This window comes from Aspergillus versicolor (genome assembly GCF_001890125.1).
Source record: "Aspergillus versicolor CBS 583.65 unplaced genomic scaffold ASPVEscaffold_11, whole genome shotgun sequence".
Classification (NCBI taxonomy): domain Eukaryota; kingdom Fungi; phylum Ascomycota; class Eurotiomycetes; order Eurotiales; family Aspergillaceae; genus Aspergillus; species Aspergillus versicolor.
This window is the reverse complement of record NW_024467534.1, coordinates 302094-316893: the sequence shown is the minus strand read 5'-3', so window position 1 is coordinate 316893 and position 14800 is coordinate 302094. Positions and strand designations below refer to the sequence as shown.

General features: G+C 50.5%; 8 protein-coding genes across 8 annotated transcripts; 5 read left to right on the top strand and 3 right to left on the bottom strand.

Annotated features, from left to right (window-relative positions):
* Positions 1-195: 195 nt before the first annotated feature.
* On the top strand, positions 196-1318 carry ASPVEDRAFT_140363 (uncharacterized protein; the record flags this gene model as incomplete). The annotated part of the gene is made up of 5 exons (XM_040807649.1): positions 196-258; positions 309-902; positions 948-1016; positions 1065-1161; positions 1209-1318. 5 exons carry the CDS (start codon positions 196-198, stop codon positions 1316-1318), a joined length of 933 nt encoding a protein of 310 aa, XP_040672330.1.
* On the bottom strand, positions 1317-4005 carry ASPVEDRAFT_154575 (uncharacterized protein). Its single transcript, XM_040808416.1, has 8 exons — positions 3957-4005; positions 3789-3911; positions 3456-3733; positions 2857-3398; positions 2528-2798; positions 2304-2479; positions 2067-2247; positions 1317-2013 (listed from the first exon to the last, which is right to left on the bottom strand). The coding sequence occupies exons 1-8, from the start codon at positions 3992-3994 to the stop codon at positions 1490-1492; spliced, it is 2133 nt and encodes a 710-aa protein (XP_040672329.1). The 5' UTR covers positions 3995-4005; the 3' UTR covers positions 1317-1489.
* A 783-nt stretch (positions 4006-4788) lies between these two features.
* ASPVEDRAFT_65228 (uncharacterized protein) lies at positions 4789-6073 on the top strand (the record flags this gene model as incomplete). The annotated part of the gene is made up of 3 exons (XM_040815786.1): positions 4789-5303; positions 5361-5676; positions 5729-6073. The coding sequence occupies exons 1-3, from the start codon at positions 4936-4938 to the stop codon at positions 6071-6073; spliced, it is 1029 nt and encodes a 342-aa protein (XP_040672328.1). The 5' UTR covers positions 4789-4935.
* A 442-nt stretch (positions 6074-6515) lies between these two features.
* On the top strand, positions 6516-7322 carry ASPVEDRAFT_56163 (HpcH/HpaI aldolase family protein; the record flags this gene model as incomplete). The annotated part of the gene is made up of 1 exon (XM_040815173.1): positions 6516-7322. The coding sequence occupies one exon, from the start codon at positions 6516-6518 to the stop codon at positions 7320-7322; it is 807 nt and encodes a 268-aa protein (XP_040672327.1).
* A 487-nt stretch (positions 7323-7809) lies between these two features.
* On the top strand, positions 7810-9551 carry ASPVEDRAFT_56162 (uncharacterized protein; the record flags this gene model as incomplete). The annotated part of the gene is made up of 2 exons (XM_040815172.1): positions 7810-8306; positions 8369-9551. 2 exons carry the CDS (start codon positions 7810-7812, stop codon positions 9549-9551), a joined length of 1680 nt encoding a protein of 559 aa, XP_040672326.1.
* Positions 9552-9598: 47 nt separating this feature from the next.
* Positions 9599-10937, bottom strand: ASPVEDRAFT_200583 (Zn(II)2Cys6 transcription factor). Its single transcript, XM_040809322.1, has 3 exons — positions 10761-10937; positions 10264-10705; positions 9599-10208 (listed from the first exon to the last, which is right to left on the bottom strand). The coding sequence occupies exons 1-3, from the start codon at positions 10898-10900 to the stop codon at positions 9636-9638; spliced, it is 1155 nt and encodes a 384-aa protein (XP_040672325.1). The 5' UTR covers positions 10901-10937; the 3' UTR covers positions 9599-9635.
* Positions 10938-11337: 400 nt separating this feature from the next.
* ASPVEDRAFT_87861 (uncharacterized protein) lies at positions 11338-12291 on the top strand (the record flags this gene model as incomplete). Its single annotated transcript, XM_040818185.1, has 1 exon — positions 11338-12291. The coding sequence occupies one exon, from the start codon at positions 11338-11340 to the stop codon at positions 12289-12291; it is 954 nt and encodes a 317-aa protein (XP_040672324.1).
* Positions 12292-13152: 861 nt separating this feature from the next.
* On the bottom strand, positions 13153-14464 carry ASPVEDRAFT_45924 (uncharacterized protein). Its single transcript, XM_040813422.1, has one exon. It carries the CDS (start codon positions 14199-14201, stop codon positions 13305-13307), a length of 897 nt encoding a protein of 298 aa, XP_040672323.1. The 5' UTR covers positions 14202-14464; the 3' UTR covers positions 13153-13304.
* Between the last annotated feature and the right edge of the window lie 336 nt (positions 14465-14800).

Sequence of the window (14800 nt, the reverse complement as noted above, 5' to 3'; positions counted from 1 at the left end):
CCCACTTCCTGCATGCGAACAATCCCGACCGGAGTTGGACCGGATTTAACCTACAACTCAAATCATGGACCAGGAGCCTTGCATGGACATAGCTGTCGGCCTGCGGACTTAAGATAGGAATGGCAGTGTATAAAGGCTACACCCCCCGTGAATGGTTGCGCTCCCACTTCTGCACCTCCAGGACTGTCTTTAGCCATGCCTTTCTCTACCGCGAAACCTCCATTGACGGAGGAGAATCTCCCTGACCAGAGTGGAAAGGTACACTGCATAGTGCTCTTCGTCAGGCAATAACTAACTGCTGTTGTAAGGTCTTTATCGTGACTGGTGCGACATCTGGCTACGGTCTCCTCCTGTCGACATTTCTGTACCAGCGAAACGCCAAAGTCTACCTCGCCGCGCGTAACAGTAAAAAGACAGAAGAAATCATTGCAGATCTAAAGAAACGCTTCCCCAACTCAACTGGACAGCTCGAGTCATTGAGGCTGAACCTTTCAGACCTCACGACTATTAAGAAATCGGCACAGGAGTTTCTCAGCAAAGAGTCCAAGCTCCATGTTCTATGGAATAATGCCGGTGTCATGTTCCCCCCTGGGGGTTCAAAGAGTACTCAGGGCTACGAGCTGCAGCTAGGAACAAATAATATTGGTCCCCACCTGTTCACAAAGCTTTTGTATCCGATGTTAGCTCAAACTGCGAAAGAGTCACCGCCGAATTCGGTTCGCGTGGTTTGGGTTGCTTCAGATGCTGTTTCATGGGCACCGAAACCCGCTATTGATTTCTCGAATTTGGATTACCACCAGAATGAATCTGCCCGAAATAAATACGGTCGTAGCAAGGCGGGTACTGTTCTTCAGGCCGTTGAGCTTGCGAGGAGATCGCAAGACGACGGCGTTGTGAGTATTGTAAGTTCGTTTCTCTCTTCACATTTGGCAATCTAACTGCAGTAGGTCCTCGACCCTGGCATTGCCATGACAAGCCTGCAGAGAGATATGAACCGATTTATGGCCGCGGTTGTTGTAAGTTATTTGTGGCATCTTTATAGTTGGAAGTCTAACTATTGACAGAAACTCATGGCAAACAAACCCGAGGTCGGCGCCTACACTCAGCTCTTTGCCGGGCTGCATCCTGACGTTACTACTGAGATTTCAAAGAAGGAGTGGAGTACGTTCTTTTCCTAAATCAGTAGTGAATACTACTAAGAATAACAGTTGGCCCTCCTGGGAAAATTACTTGCCCCAGACGAGATCTCTTCACGGACGCCGAGTTGAGCCGGAAGTTCTGGGAGTGGAACGAGGAGCAGGTCAAGCCGTATCTGTGATCAATTTATGCTTCAGTATTCATTAGTTAGGGCAATGCACCTCTCCTTATAATCCTGATTCTATCTTACTATGTTACCATCTTTGGCCCTAGGACAACTAGTCTTATGTGGCAGGAGAAGGATCTGATCACTGTAGATCATCAGGAAACGTTTCTATTTCCCAACCAGGGTTCATCCCAAATCCAGAAGTGAGTATCCAGTATCGGGATTCCCAATCTGATCAATAATGGCTAGGATCTCCGTCGACGAAATCCCAATATCATTCAACAGCTCCGCGCTCGGCATCAATGCGTCCTCATGATACATCGATTCGTAGGTCGGATGACCATGAGCATCCGGTAGCATATCATCTGAAAGCTGCCTCGCCCTCCAGCTACCATGCTCCTCTATGCTGGCTGTTAGATCATGCGTATCTGGAATTCCGGGAGCGGGAAGGGCAGTCGTCAATGTGAGTGGCTGAAGCCCATTAGACTCTGCTCGTGCAGCTACCTCGTGGAATAAGCCTTCAAGGTGAAGGAGTTCCTCTTTCCGGACTTTGGCGACTTTGTTCCCGTTGCTTATCATTTGGTCGAGAATAGAATGAGCTTCCTGTGCGGCTCCTTTGCCGTCGAAGGCCTCTGGAAATAATGCGCTCGCCATTGCGAGGTGTATTGCGGCGGCGTAGGTGAATTCGAGATTGTACAATAGGAATACCTCTGTATGAGTTAGAAGGCAGTATACCAGTGGACATGATATTGACTAAACATACCCAGAAGGCTGTCATTCTGCGATATGATCTGCAAAGTCTTGGAGGCTGACTTGATGCCAGTCATTATCAATGTTCTTGTCAGATCCAGTGTGTCGGCGGCGTCGTCATTATCAGTGTCAAGTTTAGACAGCCTTTCCATGAATGCTGAAAGAAGAAGGGGACGAGTAGCGACAATCACACACTGATAATTAGTCAGTATACGATGTCCAGAGTCACGAAATACATAGGGTTACCGACTTGGTGGTAGAGCAAGGTAATATGCCGCGTCCCCCTGGGCATCGAATCGACCGAATTGCGGAATGCAGCGTGGATGATCCGTTCGACTTCCTCGGCGTATCCGGCGAGTTGCTGCAGAATCTGCTTTGTCGTATCTAGGAAAGTATCCAGTTGGGATTTCTCGGTTTTGTAGACCGCTTGCATGAGTTAGCCACGATTGATTGTCCAACATTTATAGTACTTACTAGTCAAGATTGACGATAGCAAGTGTGACAGTTTTGCCTGCAGACTGAGGGCCACGTCTTGGTGAGACGTGCTGCATGGTTCTATCGGAGTGCTAATGTCTCTGTCCTGCATTGACATTGGCAGACCGACTGAATATGAGAAATGCCGGTCCATGATGTACAGTGTCCACCAGAGGTTCCTGCAGCGTGCTACAACACCAGCCCCGAGCTGCTCTTCCGACAGCTGTGTGTGTGGTCCTTCATACTGCGCTATTCTTATTGCTTGGCCGAGCTTATTATACGTATTTGCATGAGCATGGTTTGAATAGATCCAGGGCAGCTTTACTCACATAGATGTACGCCGACTCTCTCTGGTCAATGGAATAAAAGTAAAGACCAGCCAGCGCCAGAACTTCAATAGCCAGTAGGCTGTCTTTCCACAGAGACGCATGGTCTGGCATCAGGGACATGGCACGCACGAAGAACTCTGCCCCAGGCGGTTTGTCGCTTTTCGTTCGGCAAAGGAACGCGGTCCCAAAGGAGAGAACGAGGAGGTACTGTATGTACCAGAGCTGGTGTTCACTGGCCATTCTCACCGGATCGCCCTGATAGAACTCCTGTACGTTTTGAACAAATTGGTCCTCGTCGAAGAAGCGGTAGTTCTGGCCTAGGTGGAACTTGACGGTGGCGAACAGATACAGGGCGTGGTCGAGCGATGGTAGCCCGCTGATGTCGGGTGCGTCTTTTGATGAGCATCGATCCCATCGTAAAGGATATACCTCTTTCTCGACGAGAGTGGGCGCACTGTCTGGATATCTAGCGTATAGTTTCTCCGTCATGAGGATGGTCAACCGTGTAGTAAATGACCACATGGATGATGGGGCAAGCCAAACTGCACACGATTAATTGGTAATCCTAGCAGAAGGAAGTTACGTGGGAAGTTACGTACTCCAGCTGCGTTTATTCCCCTTCGTGTTTTTAATAGTCGTCGAAGGCAGACTGAATGGGCTCGTCCATATGCTGGGCGCATCGGACGGTGTTGGCGCTGGCGAGGAACCTAGCCCTGCTATATTGGGGAATGGGGTCAATTCGGCGGTCACTCCAGACGCAAAGCCGACTCGTCCTCCGGCACTGGACTGCGCCGACTGCAAAGGGGTTGTTGGTGAGGGTTGTGAGGCGCCATACGACTGTCGGTCTCCAACTCGTGCTTCAAGCTGTCGCAGGTAGCTGCATGACCTTTCTCAGCAGACGTATTGTATAGCCAGGGAAAGATCGAACGAACGTCTCCGATACCAGAACCCGATTGATTCCATCTGTGAACTCGCATTTTATCCCGCGACGCTGGCAGTTGGCACACGGCTCGTCGCCGGAGCACTTGATTTTGCTGTGCCGGCAGGCGATGCACCTGTCACTCGTTAGCTGAGTTCCCATACCCAGAAGGGAGCTTTACGCATTGGAAGTTCGCTTTTTGCGAGCGTTGGCTTGCATGTGTGTGTTAGATCGCTGGCGAGACTGATAGTGAGGAAGAAAGGCTTGCACTGGACTTGCAACGAATTTCGAGCGTATCTCGCAAGTTCTCCGGACTCCAAATTGTGGGGGAATTGTATTCCGACCCTGGTGGGCCCGAAGTTGGTAGAGAGATCGGGTTCCATGGGCGTCTATACATTAAGTTCAATAAACCCCATTATGGGTTGCCACCTCCATGGCTTAACCATTCCCTGTATTTCATCTGCGTGGGTTTAACCCATCACCTATACGATGGATGAAACTGCGTGGGCGTATCGAGCTGCTTCTTTGTGATGGCGCCTCGGGAGCGAAACCCGAGACTCGTCGGCTTGGTTCTCATGAGCCAAATTGTTCTTCGTAACAGGTTTTATGATCTTGAAAACCAAATAATCGTATTTATGTACAGACATTTCGACTGTTTATTGAGCGGTGTACTCAGCATTGGTGGCTTCTTGGACGTAGGGCTGCCTTTTGGCCGTCGAATTGGCCAGGGTATACAGCACTACACCCTACGTGTATGTGGACTCCGGGAAAGTAATTCTCCAGAGGTAGATCGTTACAGTAGCTGAAACTGGAGCTCCTCACATGCACTATTGTAAGTATGCAATCTGGTTGCTGGTTGAAGGCATAATAGGGCTGGGTTGGCGTTAACCGAGAACCCGAGGAACCCGATGTTATAAACGACCACGCTCTCCGAGGAACCCGACAGCCATATACCACAGCTCACAGGACAGGGAACAGAGAGCAGTCTTCGGACGATTGCCCGACGACTACAGCATGGCCCCATACTCGCGCGAGCTGAGCCGGTGCCATGCTTCAACGTGAGGTTCTGTTGATTAATCGTATATAACGGTCTGATAACTCACACTGTGCCCTCACTAGCAACAGTCAAACACAACATCTTAACGCCCACCAATACCAACATGTCCATCACCCAAGTAACAACTTCGGCCGCGCCCAAGGTCCACCATGTTACCCTCACAGGGCGTGCCACTCGTCCAACAGAGCCAATCCCTCAATTCCTGATCGACGACGCCAAAGTCGAAACAAAGCAGGCATTCGATGCAAAGAAGCATCTGAATTATGAACCTCCAAGCAAGATCACCACCATGAAGGAGATCGGCCTCGAAGGCCAGGGCATTTCGCCCAACGCAGTTACTGCCCCGTTCCAACTCTTCACTGAGGAAGCTATCAAGCAGATGCGCGCTGAAATCTTCAGCCAGCCGGTGCTGGATAATTGCCAGTACATGTCTGAGTTTGTCAAGTCAACAATCCGGGGGATGGGCTCTGCGTATGTTCTGCAACTTTTCAACTATTCATCAGTCAGTCGCTAATCCATATCATTTAGTCGCGCGCCCTTTATCTGCGACGCCTGGAATAGCCCCGAGGTTCTGGCCATCGTCTCCGAAGTGGCTGGCATCGAGCTGGTCCCCGCCATGGACTACGAGATTGCCGCAATCAACATCTCAGTAAATAACCAGAGCGTGCCAGTCTACACCGCTCCCAAGCAAGAGGACGATAGTCTTCCTGCCTTTGCGTGGCACCGTGACAGTTACCCCTTTGTCTGTGTGACGATGCTCTCTGATTGCGTTGGTATGACTGGCGGCGAGACTGCGCTGAAGACTGCCTCGGGAGAGATCTTGAAAGTTCGCGGGCCTGCTATGGTATTTACACTCCTCATATACATTACTTAAACGTTGCTAATATTTCGTCCAGGGCACTGCTGTTGTCATGCAGGGGCGATACATTGAGCACCAGGCCCTGAAAGCATACGGAGGCCGGGAGCGCATTAGCATGGTGACTTCATTCCGACCGAAATCGCCGCTTGTTCGCGATGAGTCTGTTCTTACTGGTGTGCGACCGATCAGCAATCTGTCCGAACTGTACAGCCAGTATACCCGGTACAGACTGGAAGTCATCGAAGAGCGAGTCCGAGACCGTCTGAAGAAGGAGCAGTATCGGGAGTTCGCACAGCGGCCCCTTGATATTGCGGATGTGAAGACGTTCTTGACGGAGCAGAAGGAGTATATTGAGTCAATGATTGAGGAACTTGTTGAGTAAATATATCTCAGTATTTTAGAATGTTTCATTAGCCTATCTACAGTATGAATTATGCTTCATCAAACGTCTACCCTCTATTGAGACAATCCGATAAAGACGAGACCATTCAGCCCATCCATATTAGTGTTGTATCTAAACCAGTAGGTCGGGTTAGCTCAGGCACCAGATGGAGCACAGAGACAAAGACGAGCATCACTTTGGACTGCATAACCCATGAAACCTTCGGGTCTCGCGTTCTTCGGAGAGTTGGCACAGTCCAAGCTGAGCTTCTCCAAATGCTTTGGCATCCGATGCAGCCAAGTCGGGTCCCTCGGGTTCCACTATCAACTCTATATACCATACTCGGAGGACAAGCTTGTTGTATTGCCACTTGAAATAAGTTTATCTTGAACGCGGTGTTTTCTCTTACTATACCATTCTTCTCTACCTACATACCAACACAATGCAAGCCGCCAATCGCCTCCAGCAACGCCTCAAGGCAGGCCAGCCCGCATACGGCGGATGGCAGATGCTCCCAGGAACAAACCTGACACGAGTCCTATGCCGTTCAGCAACAAACATTGACTGGCTCCTAGTTGACCTAGAGCACGGGAATATCTCAGATGACTCCATGCACGAGATCGTCGCCGCCTCTGCTGCCTGTGGGGTCTCGCCGATTGTACGGGTTGCTGAGGGCCAGCACTGGATGATTAAGCGTGCTCTGGACTCTGGCGCACATGGAATACTGGTGCCTACGTTGGAGACTGTGGAGGAGGCGCGGAATGTTGTGAGGGCGTCTAAATACCCGCCGATGGGGAATAGAGGCTTTGAACCGCTTTTGGCGGTTGAGAAGTTCGTGGAGCAGCGACCTCATGGTGGAGGGGTCAGGGAGCTTACTGGGAGGGAATACCTAGAACAGGCGAATAGTTCGCTCGTGATTGCTGTTCAGATTGAAACGAAATCTGCTCTGGAGAGCGTCAAGGAGATAGCCAATGTGCCTGGTATTGATGTGCTCTTTGTGGGTCCTTTCGACCTCGGTGTCAGCATTGGACATCCTATTACCGGAGGAAAAATGGATGAGACGCTTTCTCGGGCCATTCAGTCAGTGCAAGAAGCTGCGCAGGAAGCAGGTATCGCTTCCGGGATCTACTGTGACAGTGGCGAGGAAGCGAAGGAGTGGGCTAGCAAAGGATTCCTGATGAACAGCGCCATGACGGACATGATTGGGCTTCGGAATGTAGTCACTCAGTCATTTAAGTGTGCATTGTAAATATATTTGGTCGGTCAATGTCTGTTTCGAGACGGCATTGGTGTATAAATCTCAGTCTTTCCGATATCCACACCTCATTTAGTAGCTTTCCATTATAGTAATCAAGGACTATGGCTCGTCCGTGGTATATCTAGGAAGGATTCCGGAGTTACAATGCAACCGACAAAGCTTTGCCACACCTACTGGCATAGAGTTCGAGCACCGGTGGAACCGCACGCGGATGAAGAAGCCGTACGGTGCAAGCAGTCAACCCCGACGAACCCGAGCCACCCTGTATCCAATCGGTATGAATACAATGCCATTAGCAAGGGAAATATCCCCGCACGCCACGATGGAAGTGTGGGGTCTGTAATCTCGGGGTTTACAGGGGCAAGCCTGAGCAGCCAATGTCAACACGGATATAAGGTGTATCATTCCCTGCGATAAACCACTTCCCTGGGGGGCTTGGTCGTTCTTGCACTCTTCCAGGCTCGACAGAACACGAAAAATGACTACCAAAGAAAAGCAACATGGCGCTAAAGAAATTGACGATGTCGATGCCTACAAAGCTCACGGGGACGTTATTGAAGGACAGGCCTCTGCCAGGGTAGGGGTACTGCACCGTCGGCTTGCCAATCGGCAGATCCAGCTGGTGGCCATTGGAGGGTCTATCGGGACTGGTCTGTTTATTGCCATTGGCACTGGGCTTTACAAAGGTGGTCCAGCCAGTTTGTTGATTGCGTTCATCATCGAGGCCCTCATGGTCGGGATGCTCAACAACTGCCTGGCTGAGATGACAACATACATGCCCGTGAGTGGTGGCTTTATCAGGCTGGCAGGTAAATGGGTTGATGAAGCCTTTGGGTTTATGGCTGGATGGAATTTCTTTATCTATATGGCGCTTACGGTGCCTTTTGAGATTTCCGCCGTCAATCTACTGCTGGAGTATTGGCGGGATGATATCCCGGTTGTTGCTGTCTGCATTGCCTGTATTGTTGCTTATGCGTGAGACCATATTCACCCCATATCTCCTGGATTAATACTGACCGGAGCGAATTCGGATACAGATTGATTAACCTCCTCGCCGTCGGCACCTACGGAGAGGCTGAGTTCTGGCTCAGCGGGGGCAAGGTCATCTTGATCTTCATGCTGTTCCTGTTTACATTCGTTACCATGGTCGGAGGAAATCCTCAAAGCGATGCATATGGATTTCGCCATTGGAATGTGCCCGGTCCCTTTGCAGCCCATGGTGGCGGTAACAAGCTCGCTCGCTTCGAAGGCTTCTTAGGCGCACTGTGGATTGCCCTATTCACTGTCGTTGGGCCGGAGTATATATCCATGGTGGCGGCAGAGGCCAGGCATCCTCGGATATATATTAAAAAGGCCTTTATAACAGTCTACTGGCGTTTCGGAGTCTTCTTCGTGGGGGGTGCTCTATGCGTTGGTATTCTGGTCGCATATAACGATCCCCTTCTCGCCAGCGCCATTGAAAGCGGCAAGTCGTCGGCCGCCGCCTCCCCCTACGTGATTGCCATGTCCAATCTCGGTGTTGGTGTACTGCCTCATATCGTCACTGCTCTTATGGTGACTACCGTCTTTTCCGCTGGGAATACCTACACTTATGCCGCCACTCGAGCACTCCACGGTTTGGCGGTTGGCGGCCAGGCACCGCGCATATTCGCTAAGACGACCGCAAAGGGCATACCTATCTTCAGCTTCGGCGTTGTTATGGCCTTTGCCTGTCTCTCCTTCCTCCAATTATCTGGTGGTTCTATGCAGGTGCTGGAATGGTTGATCAGCATAACTACTGCCAATATCCTGATCGACTATATCATCATCACGACCACCTACGTGTCTTTCTATCGAGCTTGCAAGGCTCAAGGCTTCGATCGATCAAACCTTCCCTACTTCGGTCGGTTCCAGCCATACTCTGGCTATATCTCGCTCATCTGGATGATAGCCATGGCTGGGTGTTTTGGGTATGAAAGTTTCACGCCCTGGTCTACGTCTACGTTCTTCCTTAATTATACAATGGTTCTGCTGGCCCCTATTATGTTCATTGCTTGGAAGGTATGGAAAAAGACAAGGTGGTTGCGTCCGAATGAGCTGGACTTGACGTGGGAGGCAGAGCTTATAGCGGCGTATGAGCAGACGGAGGAAGAGCAACCAACGGGCTTCTGGAGGGAGATGGTGCAGATGGTGAATTTCAAGCGCTTCTATTCAAATAGGCACGTGGGGACTGTGGTTTAGCCCGGCACTTTGAGCAGCTTCAGTTCATTCATATGATATATGTTGCCCAGCCACCCTCTATTTCTTTACGTGTAAATGATGGAATCATATACCAATACCCTCTAAGACCTCTGCTGAGTTCTCGATCCATTCCGACATCAGAGTGTCGTTTAGATCAGGGCCCTCCATTTTCTCTGCACCGACGGCCAGCCATTCCTCTTTGCTTTTGGCATTCCATAATTCCACATTCTTTGGCAAGGGAAACTGCAGGTCGTGTGGTCCAAGCCCCCAATCCGCAGACCCAGCTACCTGCAAACTGTCGATGCCAATACCATGCTTGGATGATTTGCCAAACGCCTTCCAAACCTTGAACAGTGCAAGGTTGAAATGCTTCACCTCCTCCACAATGACCCAATTGAATGGCCCTACGTTATGTAATGAGCATCCGAATAGCATGTTTGGGTAATAGAACATTCCTATCTTCTTGCAGCTCGCCACAAGACGAGTAAGAAGATCGAGATCGTCAGGGAGCAAACAAGGCTTCAGATCGAGGCCAAGAGCGCCACAAGGCTTGACGACCCCGGCGAATATGATATGCAGTAGAATTGCCTGGTATGTCGGGAGGGGCCATGCAAGGGAGTTGCAAGTCTGCCCGGATTTGAAGGCGTCCCATACGTCCTATAGTCTGTACTTAGTAACGAATTTTCGAATGGAAACAGGGTTGGCAACGTACTGCCTGGTCACGTAAAGCCGAGCCAAGGAGATTATGCAGCTCAATGGCCTTTGCTTCTGCGTTCGGCTCCTGGCTCATCCAAAGACCAAGGACAACCATGGACTGGATAAGTAGGGGTGTTTCGTGCTCGCTAAACGAGGTCCTGTGTATGAATGGCCAGTGGGAATGGAATAATTCCCAGTAAAGCTCCAGATAATGACTTCCTTTTGCTGAGTGATTTGTCTGCAGTGAAGGGCTATCTTGCCGCAGTGTTGGTGGGCTCTCATCGGTAGATTCTCTCTGTCCACTCCGCGAGCAGTCAATTGTACGTCTGGAGCACTCTTTACACGGATTCCCTCCCTCGCATCGGATCTTCTGGTTTCGACAATGTGTACATGCCCGTTTGACTTGTGGAGGCTCAGATATGTCATGTATCTTTTGCATGTGTCGTCGGAGAGTGTCCCTGTGCACCTAAATCAGCGCTCCTGTTCTTAAGGGGAGTAAACAGCCTCCGTTACCTTCGACCAAATTCATGGTCACAGACTATGCAACGGAGGGCCTGCTGGTGGTGCTGTTTCTCGTGGCGGCGGAGGTGCTCTTTTCGTTGGTAGCTCGCAATGCATCCACGAGAGCCACATCGAAATGTCTTTGGAGACATTATCCACTGCCGTATACTTGAAGGACTTTTAGTTGCCTCCTAGTGGGTCGATTATTGAGAATTGAACATTCAGCTGCGTTGCCGAATGTTTCCGGCAGGATCGTCGATGGCCACAGGCTTAGTAAGGACAGTATCGCGTCATTAATACTGTGCAGTTGTTCGATGCTCGTTAGCTAAACTTACGCCACGATCATAGTCGTTCTGTGGCATCAGTTGGAATGACATTGCTCGGAAAGCCCACTGGAAACCCTCCCGACAACCCATCGGACAGCCCACCGGAGAGCCCATCGGGGCGCCCACCTTGTATAGAGCATTTTATAATCAATTTATTAATCAGTCATTTATGCCACCACACCATCAATTCATTGCATATAAAGTAGCACATCCCATCCCAGTTGAGGCATTCTTCATACAAACACAATCTACTCCATTTCATCATGCCTTCTATTCTCGTCGCAGGTGCCACTGGCAACACCGGCCAAGGGGTCGTCCGAACCCTATCCAACCTATTCTCCACGGGCAACGCCCTACCCAACCACCAGATCATCGCCCTCACACGCTCTCTCCAAAGCCCAGCCGCCCAACAACTAGCCAAACTCCCAGGAGTACAAGTCCTCGAGCAAAACTGGGTCGAGATTACCGCCGACTGGCTGAAATCCCACTCCGTCGTCAGAGCATTTATTGCGTCACACGTCAACACAACCCAATTCGCGGAGGAATCTACCTTCCATGTCGCTGCCCTGCAAGCAGGCGTGAAATACGTCGTCCGCATCTCGACCAACGCGCCCAATGTCCGCCCTGACTGTCCGGCTTACTACCCGCGTTCCCACTGGGCGATCGAGACGATGCTGGCCACCCCGGAATTCAGCGCGCTGCAGTGGACCTCCCTGCAGCCGAATATGTTTTCTCCGTTCGGTCTATTTTCCGCCGCTGAGTTTATCAAGAAATACCGTGCGACCGGGGTGCAGGGGACACTGGAGCTGGCTATATCCGCGGATGCGCCTGTTGCCATGGTTGATCCCGATGAAATCGGGGTGTTCGCTGCCCACCTTCTAGTCTTGCCTGATCCTTCCGCTCATAATAAGGCCCGGTATGTTGTGAATGGACCCGTGGATACCAATGGGAAGGAGATCGTGGGCTGGGTGGAGGGGCATATCGGCGCGAAGGTGGAGCATGTCAGTTATGAAGACATGTCCGGTCTTAATTCTTCGCCGCTGCTTGTGGAGCTGAGGAAGAATAACTCTCCTAATGTTATCAATTCCATCCAGGCCTCTCCTATTCCTATGTGGGCGGGTGAGCTTTCGGTTTCTACGACTAGTAAGGCGGTGCTGGAGCTTGCTCCGCCGCAGCGCACGCCTGAGCAGGTCTTGCGAGGCATATTGGAGGTTTAGCCGTGGTCTTTGGTAATTGAAAATGGACAGTTTATATTTCTTTATCTAGATCTCTGGGCGGGCTGTTTTTTGAGATTAAATATTACTAGACCACCTTATCCATATAACCTAGGCTAACAAAGTAATTGTAGATACAACAATACCCAGATTTTGAATACAAGAAGGCTTAGAGATCCTAGAAGTTAATTCACTACCCTGTTCACAAATTCCTGGTCAATAAAGCCGCTAGGCATACCCTCATAGATAAGCAAGTAATACGAGGTACCATGTCCGCCCCGACAGCAAGAGCCGAAACACTGATCGCCTTCCAAGTCAGCAGCGCTCGGCAATGTCAGGAATGCAACATACTATATCGCGGGCCCGATCCCAACGGATGGCTGGTGTATGGAGGGGGCGGCTCATCTCTAAACACATCAGTGCCATTCCCACTGCATGAGCCCACTGCACATACTCGGAGTCATGAATAGACTTAGAAGCAGATGAACTACCTGATGGTGTTTTGCTTTTCATCTTGCAAGAGGAAAAGAGACTTTGCAGTTTAGCCTTCCAACTACAGGTCTCCTGCTGTTTAGCCATGATAATATAGACAACACCGAGTGTGTCCAGGCCAGTTACGATGACGGGTCACCCGTATTAATAGGACTGGGAAACTGCACGGGGCTGCGTACATTGATGCAAGGGCGGGGATATTTCCTCTGTTTAGCTGGTGTTCTACCTGTGAGTTCGCCGAAGTCTGCAGTGGGTTCGCCGAATGTGCTGTCTCGAATAGGAAAGTCATCTACGGTTGCTCTTTCCCTAGGAATATAGGATGTACTAGGAAGGCGCGATGGGTCTCTGAACGAAGAGAGAAAGGACAACCGAGTCCATGATAGCTGCTGCTGCTTAGTATAGGAAGGAGCATGAAGCAATATTTTACATTGTAGTTGAGAGGTTGCATGAACATGTAATTTACGAGTTTGCAAATGCTATCAGCGCTATGAAATCATTTCCCTTCCACCGTAGACATTCAATGTCTACTCATAAAACACCAAGCATCTAACTTCAATACTCTGTCTCGGCGGCGCATCCTCCGGCGTCTGCGGATCCAAGAACGCCGTATGCCCAGCCCCATGTGCAATTCCCGTCGTCCCAGTCATAGTCTGGCTGCGCGAGTCAAAACACTTAATAAACATAGCCTCGTCCGGCGTCATATCTTTCTGGTAGTAGAAGCGGTGTCCCTCATTTGGCGCAATCGAGTAGACCTCGCCCTTGGCCTCGTACCCCTCTGTTGAGCTGGACGAGTCGGGGGCCTGTTGCTTCTCTTCCCCTGCTTCCCCTAGTTTGGCGTCTTTGGGATACAGCAGGTCCACTTTGACGAAGTCCGATTCGGCCATGCTGCGCCAGTCGATGACGGCGAGGGGAAAGTCTGTTGCCGGATTGTCGATTGGTCGCCAGACGTTTATGATCTGGTAGCGGTTCTTTAATAGCTCGTCGACTTCATCTGGCGGCAAGTGTCGTCGCACTCGTTGTTCAGCGGCCCAGGGGGTCTGGTCGACGTGGACTAGCTGGACTGGAGCGCGTGGAGAGGATTTCTCGCGCCGTCGAATAGTGTGGTCGAAGAGGAATACTTTCTTGATGCCGGGTAGCTTTTCGCGTAGGAGTTCCTCGACTTGGCCGTAGTAGTTTGTCGTCACCCAGGATGCATCGGTGAAATTGTTCTCCTTGCTTGGGCTGTTGTAGACGGCGAATCCGCTGTTGTCGGTGGAGAACTCGCTCTCGCGTCCCCGGATGTTCTCGACCGAGCGCGTCTTGTCGATCAGGGTGTAGGATGTACCCGGTCCATCGACCTTGCCCCAGGGCTTCTTGAACGGCTCTGTGGCGTGGGGGTCGTACGAGGCCGGGTCGATGTATTTGAACACGCCGGTTGTCATTATAACTACAGGACTAAGGTATGCTGTAAGTGTCCAACCGACGGATATATTGGAACGATGGGATATAAATAAAATAACTGTGGTGGTGAACTTTTTGACGATGACGTAGGCTGACAAATGCTGTGATCTCCCCGCTCTGCCAAGCCCAATTATTCACCGCTCTGATTGGCCAGTTCTCATTGCGTATTTGTAACTCAACTGAAAGAGGCTCTTACAGCAGCAATGGAACCAAACAGTGGGGTAGTGTATGGCCTGGAATATTCCCAGCATCGGCTTTGTGGGATGAACACTTGCAGTGTGCCCCCTGGGGAGCGCACTGGCCGCCGTTTGCTCTCCCACCTTATTAATTGTTCGGGCGCCACTGGTGCCGCCAAGGTAAATATGGGGCAAGAATACGAGATCAAAGATCATGCGTATAATGCAATAAAGACGATCGCTAAGACCGCTAGTGGCTTTTATGGTCGAGTTGTTTCAATAGATCAAAGTATAAACAAAGTTAAGAGTTTAATTGGCGTTTACGTTGCAGATATTTCGCAGTTCTGGGTGTTCGATTCAACTGCACTTAGCGTACATGTATATATATATATATTCATATGTAC